Consider the following 12357-nt stretch of genomic DNA (forward strand, 5'->3'; position numbering starts at 1 on the left):
AGTAGGATTTTTCTACCGACAACCTTATTAACATGCATAAAACAGCCGTACAATCAAGTAACCATCAACACAAAACTAACAAAACTTGCAGGCATTTGCTTTATTAAAAAGGTTTCTATCAGATAAAGATTCTGTTTAAAACTCTTAATAGTCTATCTTCTGATTTTGTGTGTTATATTAGATCACCAAAGGTATATGCTCAGAGCAACTATATGATGTTTTAACTAAGGTAATTTTTAGGATGACCTTTGACCTGTCTCCTTTATGCATAAGTTTTTTACTAATCAACTTTGATACGAATCATTCCCAAAGTTATGTTGACGTAGACAAACCTTTTTTAACCAAGCAACACATAATTTTCCATGGTGTTTATGTGTGACTGTTTTTAAAGTAAAATAGAAAACATAAATATTCAACAATTAAACAAACACCCTTAAATGAAATTACATTGCTTACATTTACTCATCAAAATATAGTACTGTATACTTGCAAAAACGAACAAAGCATTGCATTCGCGATCAAAAGATGAAGGTTAATTTACAATTTAATCAACGGTCACACAATTGCGACTAACAGTAGTACCCCAAAACATTACAAAAGATATGGAACAAACATGTAGTCGTTAGCCATTAACGTCATCTTCTAACAGGTTCTCCACTTGGTTTCCATACTGTGACTAATCCTGATACATCCCCAGTAAAAATTAGACCCTCGAGACCAACTGTAACTGACCGAACGTCAGTTTTTGAGAAGATTCTGCCAACTTCAACAAACCTATAGAAACAAACAAAGATTTATTAGCAACTTCAATTACAAAACTATTACCATACAATCAGGAAATAAAAAATTGCTACAAAAGGACTTACGAGGGCAGATCAAATAAGTAGACACCATTATCTTTGCAAGAACATAGCAAGATCGGCTTTCCTTCTGCACCATGCATCCCACATAACGCAAGAACAGCCTGCACCAATCAAGAAAAAAGGAACATTAGTTCATGATATTCGCTCTGTTGATATTAATTTATCAAATCATGTTTGATAAGAAGACATTAATGACTTACATCTACTACATCGAGTTGATAAACTTGCACAAGGTTGCCACCTTCTGCTGCGCCCCAAACCTTGATAGTTTTGTCCAAGGAACCAGATAGGAGATATTGATCCCAACACAGAACCGTCGTCACATCACTCTTATGTCCACTTAAAACATGAATACACTCTAAGGAATTGCAATCCCATGCTCGTATAGTGTGGTCAGCCGAACCAGAATATAGCCTTTTATTTCCAATAATAAGCGAAAGTACAGATCCAGTGTGGCCATTCATACATGTTGCTTCTTCAGAGAAACTGGATTTGGATGTAGATTTCCATGACAAAATAGTACCATCCTGCACCAAAAGATAGCCACAAAAGCTCATCTTAGAAACCATCAACAAAATTAAAACTACCCATTTAGGAAAGATCGGATTTTTATATTATAGATTAAAGATATTCGACTAATTCGACTAGTTTCCCTTCAAACTCAAATTTCTACTTTGAAAACACAAAACTCAAATCGACTCAATTATAAGTAAATGGGCAATAACAATTCCATGAATACGCGTTCTATTTACCTCCATCCCGGCAAAGAGAATGTCTTCAAACATAGTGATTGCATTGACATGTCCACCACCGGCACGAATAACTACTTCAGTTTGAGTTTCAAAATTCCAACCCTGCACCAATTAACATCCCAAACCTAATCAGTAAAACCTAACAACTCGAGCACAATAAGAAAAAGTAACTTCAGTTTACAGTCTAAGAATAACAAATTAAGTTGATATGAATCTACCTTAATCATATTTCGTAAGCCACCAAAAATCCATGGGTCTTCTTTAACCAAAGTTCTGCACTCGCCATCAAAATTTTCTACATGCCCACACTGTCCACTATTACAATCCCAAACTCGCATTGATTTATCCATGCTACCACAATAGAGCTTGTTTGATCCATTTGGATATACAATCCCAGTCACAGCCTAAATAAAAAAGTTGCGATTTATATTAATAACAGAATATTAAACTGAACAGAACATAAGACAACACTAAAAACTTGGCATAGTTGCAAGTTTACCTCTTTATGACCTCCCAATTGAGCAATCACTGAGAGCTTGTTACCACAGAACCATGATTGCAAATTCTCACAATTTTCCACTTTTGTGCAATCAGTCTTAACATTTTTACTTGGACCATTAACTACTCCATTATTATCGCCTTTCAGGCAATTCTCGGTCTTCTTAATATTTCCACTTTGACCAACAATTACTCCATTATTATCACTTTTCATGCAATTCTCAGTCTTCTTAATAGATTGGCCAACAGTTACATCACTGGTTAAGACACTCTTTGTAACAATCTTATTAACGTCACAGTTCTCTTTGGTCTTCAACACTTTCGGAGGCGAATTCTCGGACTTTTGAGTACTGGGATTCTTCCAGGCAAACTTTGACTTAAAAGTAGCAGATTTTGCTTGCTTGTCTGGGTGCATAAATTTGCATGGATTTCTGGTGCATCTTCCTTCTAACCAATATTTGCAGACCACAGTGTTGATTTTATGATTTCCCACACTATTTTCTTGATTGATGTTTCCAAGTCTCTGAAAAACATCTCTCACTAGATGAGTTCTTGCGATATTTTCTTGATTTCCCCTTGCAGTTCTCTTGTAAATTGATGTGTCCATCTTCACTGAAAATCTTTTAGCAGCTTTCATTGCCATAATACTAAACGAAATACACACTGACGATTAGTTACCATATCAAACAGACTCCATTCTCTTCAAGAAGATAAGCAAAACTAACTGAATTAACTTCAATGTACACGAAACCCAAGTCCGTAAACAGCCGAAAAATTCATGTTGATGAGTGCCATCCATCAGGTTCAAAACCACAAATTCCAAACCCAAACGTCCAACAAACCAACATAAATTCATAAGCGTACCCCTTACCCCTACCCAATTAATAAAATAAATAAGAAAAAAAACCTAACCCTAATCTATCAGAAAACCATCTATCTTAATTAGTGTAAATCAGATTCAATCATCCGTTGATAATTTAATAGGACATACGTAAACTTGTACGAATGATCTCTCCCGTCCATCAGATTGTCGAGCCAAAAAAACCCTAATTCTAAACCATAATAATATTAAGTAAGAATGATAATAACAATAATAAAAAACCCTAATTCTAAACCAAAACATTAATCAGGCCACCATCTTGAATCGTAAAAATTAAATAAAATAATCTGAGGCAGATGTGCCGATGACAACATAGCCGCTGATCGAGCAATCGAAGTACGATCAATTACAACAGAATGGAGCAAAAGTCGAAAAGATGAAGAATAATATCGATCGTAAGAGCTATCAAACCTGTTGATTGATTGAAGATTGATGTTTCGAGTGGCTGATTTGATCCAGACGAATGTAAGTTGCGATTAGGTTTTAGGGTTAGGTTTAAAGATGCGACGAATTGAACGGCTGATTTGGGGATAATATTAATTAAAGTGTGATGCGTCTTTCGTTTATATAGACAATGGGTGCGTGGAGTTTACGCTTTCGTGGAAACTAAGTTTTTCTTTGGTAAAAATAAAGTTCTAAATTGACTGATTAGTCCCTGTGATTATATTAAAAAAACTTGTTTAGTCCTTTACAATTTTTAATTATGTGGATGGTGCTTTATTTTGTACTACGTATATGTTTAATGATTCTACTTTTAACCTCGTGGTGAAGCTATATTTGGTCCTTTTTTTTTTTTCAAATAAATTATTTTCATAAAGTTTGGCTATTTGTGTTATAATTGTGCAAGTAATGGATTCGAGATTTGATAGCTCAATGGCTTTACAATGACTTGTTAGTGTATAAATAGGGATGGTAACGGATGTCCGATCCATCGGATATCCGTCCGATCCAATCCATTTAAATGGATATGGATGATCTAAATGGATGATAAATGGATATGGATATGGATATGGATGACGTGAAAAATTAATGGATCGGGTATGGATGATAATTTCTCATCCATGGATATATCCATTTACCACCCGAAATATATATACACATATAAATATATACATATTTACTTAAAAATATGTGTTTACATTTACATATCCTTATATATGTACACTATATACTAATAAAATGTTATCGAAAATATAGATTGTGAATATACAACAATATTAAATTCGTATATTTTTCATATATTACATATATTTGTTAAAAATACTTTGATGCTTTCATTTCATAATAGGAATATTTTTATAAAAACTTAACATCCAACGGATATGGATATGGATGGATGAATTATATTTAAATGGATATGGATATGGATTCTAGAATTTAAATGGATATGGATATGGATATAGGCTCACCCGATCCATATCCGATCCATTGTCATCCCTAGTGTAGACTATAAAATGTTTGGTTAGATATAACATTTTTACATAATGATAACATAGGGCGTAAAATGTTGACAACTTTAAGCACAAAATATTGCCTTATAGCTCATGGTTAACTTTGATTTGACATTGGGGGACGAGGAGCTTGCTTTAGAGGATGTTCTAATCCAACTTATTTAAAAAAAAACTTTTGCTGACCTTTATGAAAAACACGTCTTGAAAGTCTGTCGAGAGAAAAGAAGTCTCGTAGAAACAAAGTATGACTGTTTATAAAAAGAATATAAATGTTTATCGTAATCTTAATATAAAAAGACAATGATTTTCTGGACATGATTAAGGTGGCACAAAGCCACAAACACTAGACTTAGTAGTAGCCCTAGTGTCTAGTGACACTCTTTCCTCCATTCTTAATAAAGAGTAACTTCTACTTCTATGTAAAGTCGATTACCACTTTAACTACATAATCCAAATGTTGGAAATGAGTAAAGTATGTCTCTTACCATTAGGCCACATACAATCGATCGCCACCCACCACCGTTAACCGTCGCCACCCTCTCACGACCACCACCAGCAAATCGCCAACGTAGCCGCCAGTGGTGCCTGCAACGTGAGTAACGCCCTGAATTGTAGGGCCCACTTGTTTTATGTTTTGTTTTGTTTTTTTTCCTAACGGGTTGAGTTGTTGACAATGGAACTCAGACGAATTTGAAACACCATCTAATCAAACACAAAATTGGGTTGTGGGTTTTGTTTGTTTTGACAATTAGCTTTAGAAAGTTGTAATCTTGATATTGGTTTTCAATTGAAACCCTAGTTTCTAATACCCTAGTTTCTAATTTCGGTGAAAATGTATAGGGTTTCGGAAGGAAAAAGCAATGGAAGCTTGAAGAAGACACCACACCAATTGAGTGTTCTCAAAAAAGCTTATGCCTGTAAGTCTTGATCTTGCTATTCATATATCCGCTAATATCGATTTATTCTTTTGATCTACAACTATGACTTCATTGTATGTTCTTCGAGTTTAGTATGTGCATCATAACGGTTGTTGAAATATATGTATATCTATATGAATATGTGTAAGTAGATATGATTTTAAAGAGTTGTTCTGAAAGCTTTTTGGGCAATGTTGTCGATATGTTATGTTTGTATATTATGGAAATATTTATATATGGTTATTGATTGATTATTTGTGTATCTGTAATATATAAGTATTTATTATTCCCTCCGTTCCACCAGAAGTGTCCACTTTAATTTTTCCAGTCTTATTTATTCAACTTTGACTTTAAATATTTTTATTGGTGTTATATAATATTTGATGAAAATTATATCAATGAAAATACAATTAGAAATCAATCCATTCATATAATTTTCATCAAATATTATATAACAAGAACATAAATATTTATAGTTAAAGTTGACAAATAAAGACTGTTAAAAATCTAAGTTGACACTTCTTGTGATGACCCGCCCTAATCCACCTGGACGAAGTCTTCAACATTTGGTTCCATTGCGAGGTACTGACTTAAATATGCCATGAACGACTCAATGTAATATGAGCAAATGCACAGCGAAAGATTTCTTTCATACCTGAGAATAAACATGCTTAAAAGTGTCAACCAAAAGGTTGGTGAGTTCATAGGTTTATCATAATAATCATTTCAATATATTAATAGACCACAAGATTTCCGTTTATAAATATATGTACACTCGCAAGTGTATAAAACCGTTCTGCTTATGTTGAGACCTCAGTAACCAACCTTAACAATAATATAATAAGTCATCTTCGCAAAGATGGATACGTACACTCGCAAGTGTATAAATAATTCTCGAAGTACTAAACATCTGCCCACTAGCTCTTATGTCTAGTGCAGCCTACAGGATAGGGGTGTTAAGCCCGATAGATCTATCTTTAGGATTCGCGCTTACATGCTCTTATAACATGTAACTAAATTACCTAGCACATCAATCCGCAGAATATCATTTTTAATCACTTGTCTCTATTTCGTAAAGCATTTATAAAAGCAGCGCATGTATTCTCATCCCAAAAATATATATAGCAAAAGCAATTAAAAAGGGAGCAAATGAAACTCACCATATTGTATTTTGTAGTAAAAATACATATTACGATATTGAACAATTGAACAATGTAGGGTTGGCCTTGGATTCACGAACCTATATCATTCATATATATATTGAAACATATAATTGTAACGGCACAAATTTATTTATTATATCATTAGTTTATATATTATGTATATTTAATTTGCGTATATATTCAAAATGGTTAATATTTATATAGTTATATTAATATATCCATATTTATATACATAATCGTTTAATGTTATATTTGAAAATCGATAGTTTGTTATTTGTAAATAATATTAATAGGTTTAATATAAATAGTTATGTGAAAATATTAATATAATTATATAATAAATATATTTTATGTACAAAGCATTTATTTGTTTAAAGATATAGTTTTGATAATAATAATGATTTACTAATAATAATAATAATAATAATAATAATAATAATAATAATAATAATAATAATAATAATAACTTTATTAATAACAATACAAATAATGATATTGTTAATACTGATACTTATAATAATAATAGTAGAAATCTTATTAAAAATGAAAATATTAATAACCATATTACTTAATAATAATACTTATTTTGATAATAATATTAGTAATAACAATAATATTAATAATAATATTTATAATTGTAACTAAGGTTATGATAAAAATGATAATAAATGATAACTCATACTTTTATTAGTAATCGTTTGTGTTAATTTCATAATTACAACAATAATAATAATCATATTCATAATAAATATAATAATAATACTAATATTTATGTTAATATTATTGATAATAGTACCAATAATATTTAATGGTATTACTTAATAATTCTAAATTAATAATAATAATCACATGATAAATTTTAATCCTAATAATAACAACAACCAATAATAATAATAATAATAATAATAATAATAATAATAATAATAATAATAATAATAATAATAATAATAATAATAATAATAATAATAATAATAATAATAATAATAACAATAATAATAAATATGTAAACTACCTTTAAGAACTTAAAAAGAATAAACTGCTAGAGTAGAGACTCGAACCCGCGACCTCACACCAACCCGCTAGCACCCTAAACCATTCCTCTAGTCCTGCTTTTCTGATTATAATCAAAACCCATTTATATTTTAACTCATTTATTCTGTTCCCTTTTTCTCCATCATATTCTTCAAAGACCAATTCGACCAGACACCAAATTTATGCTCACAGTGATTTCAACCTTTAATTTAGGACTTGTAATTGTAACATGAACGGGTTGCGATGGGTGATTGGGTTCAACAGACAAAAATAAAAAATATAAAACAGCAGCAGAAGCCGTCGTGGAATAATAAAAAAAAATATAAACTCAATTCGTGACCTTGATTTTGAGACCATTATAGATGATTATTACAACATGAATTTGGTTGTAAATCGTTCCTAGAAACTATCTGGGTTATCAATTGAACTTAAAACATCAAAAGTAAACCGAATTTTATCAAGAACATTTTGGTTGACTTTTTGAAACAAAAACTTTGACCTCAAAATTCGTGTTCGAGGTAAGGAATTGGAATGTGAGATTTTACAGAAAGATTGCATAACCGAATCCTAATCTAACTGCATTAATGGATTTTGAAAATAATTCAAAAATCGAGCTTTTGTAATTTTAGTTCAAGAACGGAGCAGAATGTATTTCTTTCCATATTTCTGTTTTATTTTTCAACTTTTCAGACATAATTGAATATGGTAGTGGGTTTGTGAATGATTCTCCTCCTAATACAGATACATTCGTTTAGTTTATAGTGATTAGTGGTCGACATACTGTTTTAATCGTACAACAAGGTAATTAAAATAAATAAAGGATGAAAGTGATTCATAACAAATTTGGATCTGTTATGTAGACTGAAATTGACAGGAGAATTATTTAAGAAAAATAGGTAACGAACAGGAACAGATTTGCATATGTATTACTTTCCATTTATATATAATTATTAGTAAATATATATTATTGTTAATCGAAATAATAATAATATAATTTATAATAATAAGTAATATTGATATTATGTAATAAAATAAAATAATAATACTATTAATATTAATAATAATTATCATACTAATCATAATAATAACAACAATTGTTAATAACAATATTAATAATAATGTTATTAATAATAATATTAATGATAATGTTAATAAATTATATTACTTTTATAATAATAATAATAATATTGATAATATATAATAATAATATCGATTCTAAATGCTAGTATCTAATAATAATGTTAATAATAATCATTATAATTTTTCTACTAGTTATAATGATATTAACAATGGTAATAATAATAATATTAAAAATATACATATCAAATGTATCAATTTCATAACATTTAAATATATTAATAGTACCAATATTAGTATTAATAATAATAATGAATGTAATAATAATATATCAATTAGAATTAAACTTGTAATTACATTTATTACATTAATAGTAAAATTTATTAATTATGTAATGTTTAATAGTTATATAATATGTAGTAACTTTTATTGAATAGTTATTATTTATAAATTTTATTATAATATACATATCATAATACTTATAGGAATCATACATATAGATTCATTTTAAATTACAATTAATTATTTTGTATTTTAGTTTACATATTTAATTATATATTAACATTTCAAGTTATTACATATTTCTAAATTCACACACACACACACACACACACACATACACACACACACACACACACACACACACACACATATATATATATATATATATATATATATATATATATATATATATATATATATATATATATGTATTTACTAACAATTGTTCGTGAATCGTCGGGAATAGTCAAAGGTTTACGGAATCCATGTAAGTAGTTCAAAGGTCAAATGTATGCATGTACACCGTTCAAAGTTTATGAGTCTTCAACAATTACAACTTTTGCTTATCGTTTCGAATTCATATAAAGATTAAGTTTAAATTTGGTCGAAAATTCCCGGGTCGTCACACTTCTGGTGGGACGGAGGTAGTATTTATTATTTAATGTATTTAAATAATTATTTTAAATTGGTTAAAGTTTGAAATGAAGTGTATGATAGTGAGGGTTTAGTGAAAGTAATGTGAGAGAAATGTTAAAGGGTTTGTGCTGATGTGACGCTGATGTGGCAGTGAAAATGTATGTGAAAGAACTGAACGATTGCAAGTGGCCTTAATAACTACTCCGTACATAACAACATAATCTTTTAACAAAGACTAAGGATGTTTGTCACTGTGGGAATACAACGAATTGTACTTAGATTTCATTCAATTATTCATGTGTTTCATTGAAGAAAAAAATGAAGAATGAAATTATATTTTATTTCATTCTTGCATTTGGTTGATCGATGGAATGTAATTTGATTCCTTAAATTTCATAAAAGAAAGAAAGAAATTCAACTTCTAATATTTTTGATGGATTTTTCATTGAATCAACTATTTTGTTCACTTTAATATTCCATCCTAGATTGTAAATAATGACACAATGTTGTGCAATGGGAAGAGTTTTTCAGAACACATGCATTATTCAAAAATCTAAATATGTTCAAGTTTATGCAAGAAAGATGAAACTTAACTCTAAAAAGTTTGAGAGCATAATATTAGCAATTAATTGCATTCCTTTGGAGCAAGCTTTCAAAGTGTATTGGGATGACACCACAACAATACCAAATCCCATATTAAAAATAGAGTATGAGATATGACTAAAATTGTTAAACAACTAAAACTACATGAACCAAACATGTAAATAAGAATCTAGATTTTTTACTCTCTACTTTTCATATATGGTTCTTTTACATGTTTCGAAGACATAATTTTACTTTATTTTTATTATAATTATATATTAAATTTTGAATGTGATTACGTAATCAATCAATATACATTTTGAATTATAGCTATGCAATTTCGTGACTTGAAAAAAAAAAAAAAAAAATGTAACGACCCGACCAAAACCGTTATTGACGGCGCCGTTAACTTAGGTCCAGTTGCGTGGTCGTAGTCCCTATATGAGACTCGTTTGACCAAAATTATGTCGCATTCATTTGAAAGGTACAAGACTTGCAAGTTTAGTTTTCAAAACCGTTCGACAACAAGTCTAAGATTACAAAAAGTGTAAAGTATAAATGACATAACTTGCGACATAATATAAGTTGAAAATCACAGTTGCTATAAATAATGTAAGTATGTAAACAATATGTTTGAATCCCAAAGTGCTATCCCTAGCGTATGCATGCATGGTTGACTCCAATCAAGTAATCAAAGAGTGCGGAAGCATGTATCAAGTAGCCATGTATAAACCTGAGAAAACATAGGAGAATCTGTCAACGCAAAAACGTTGGTGAAATCATAGGTTTAAGTAAGTGAGTAAAAGTAAAGTAAGTCGAACCACAAGATTTGCAAAGTTGAAATAATAGTAGTACATTCTAAAAGTTAATATTCACGAGCACCCAATTATCAAAGCTTAACGTTCCGTCCGTTGAATACCCCATCAATTAGTGCTAGAACAACACTGTTCCCGAAAATATATTTCATTCGTAAACGGTAGCGAACCGTTTGAATGAGGGTTTGTCAAACCCATATGGCCATATAACATAAGTTCTCGCTTACACCATCTGATGTAACTAATGATAATCGGATTGAGGATTTTCGTTCTAAACTCGTATGTAGAATGTTTGTTTTCCCGTTCTTGTGTTCACTTAGTTCAAAAGAATCGTTTATGTTTTCTCATCCCAAAAGTAAGTTCAAAAGAGTAAAAAAAAGTGGGACTATGATCTCACCTCGAGTGCACGAGTATAAAGGTACTTCAACAAGTAAACGTGTGCATGAAAGTTGCTTAGCCTTGACCTAAACAAATAAGTTGTATCAATTAACCGGTTACGACACAAGGTCGGGTGAAATGTGTTCAATTAGTCCTATGGCTCGTTACGACTCGATTAAGTATAGCATGTGAATCACGTTGTCAAGTTTCATACAAGAAACAAGTATAAAAGCATGTTAGAATGATTGTATAAAAGTTTGGTTAAGTTTGACTAAAAGTCAAACTTGGTCAAAGTCAACAAAAAAGTCAACACGTTCGGGTTCGGTCCCGAACTATTTTTCTGAGGTTTTTATTCATATATAAGCATATTAGAACAAGTTTCATGTGAATCGGAGGTCGATAGCTAGTCAAACATTTCGCGTGAAATGCGCCAAAGTGAGCAGAATCTGGCCAGACGATTCTGCGCGCCGCGCGGGTATGTGGCGCGCCGCGCCACTACCTGGCCAGAGAATTTTGGTCAGTTTTCAAAGTATGCACGAACCAAAACACAAACATTCACATTTTATGATCCGCAAACAATTAGAACATGTATTTTATATCATCGGAAAGCTATTTCGACAAGGAATACAACTAACCACATATCATTAATCAAAAACATCATTTACAATAACCGAAAACTCGTCAATTGATCAAGAAAGGTTTATTTTCAAAGTTTCAAGTTCGTAAAACGTATTTTATGATTCGGGAATCCAATTTACACATACGATATGCCGTTTTGAAGGTAATGAAACATACATTACTACTAAACACTAACAATTAACATTCCATGGCATTTAAGCATCCAAAAGTTCATGTCAAGAACTATCAAACCCTAGTCAAACATCACAAAATCATTAATCGGGTTTTTGAAGTTTTCTTAATCAACCTACACATCCAAATGTGGCTAATGATACTAGTAACACAATTAAAACATGCACTTTAACAATCTAACAACATTAACTCATCCAAAATCAAGGATTAAGCTAACCCAT

At 30.5% G+C, this 12357-nt stretch overlaps 1 protein-coding gene across 1 annotated transcript; it reads right to left on the reverse strand.

Moving 5' to 3' along the window:
* Positions 1–439: 439 nt before the first annotated feature.
* On the reverse strand, positions 440–3513 carry LOC139871832 (zinc finger CCCH domain-containing protein 48-like). Its single transcript, XM_071859577.1, has 7 exons — positions 3405–3513; positions 2115–2760; positions 1834–2019; positions 1616–1717; positions 1064–1390; positions 867–964; positions 440–774 (listed from the first exon to the last, which is right to left on the reverse strand). Exons 2-7 carry the CDS (start codon positions 2754–2756, stop codon positions 636–638), a joined length of 1494 nt encoding a protein of 497 aa, XP_071715678.1. The 5' UTR covers positions 2757–2760; positions 3405–3513; the 3' UTR covers positions 440–635.
* Positions 3514–12357: the final 8844 nt, after the last annotated feature.

Source organism: Rutidosis leptorrhynchoides, chromosome 10 (assembly GCF_046630445.1).
Source record: "Rutidosis leptorrhynchoides isolate AG116_Rl617_1_P2 chromosome 10, CSIRO_AGI_Rlap_v1, whole genome shotgun sequence".
Taxonomy (NCBI): Eukaryota; Viridiplantae; Streptophyta; class Magnoliopsida; order Asterales; family Asteraceae; genus Rutidosis; species Rutidosis leptorrhynchoides.

Bases quoted from the DNA above. Each gene is read 5' to 3' on its own strand.
- LOC139871832 (XM_071859577.1), bottom strand. From the start codon at position 2,756: ATGGCAATGAAAGCTGCTAAAAGATTTTCAGTGAAGATGGACACATCA. The intron at 1,718-1,833 runs GTAGATTCATAT...TAATTGGTGCAG, and splicing joins GCTTACGAAATATGATTAAG to GGTTGGAATTTTGAAACTCA. The intron at 965-1,063 runs GTAAGTCATTAA...TGATTGGTGCAG, and splicing joins ATCAACTCGATGTAGTAGAT to GCTGTTCTTGCGTTATGTGG.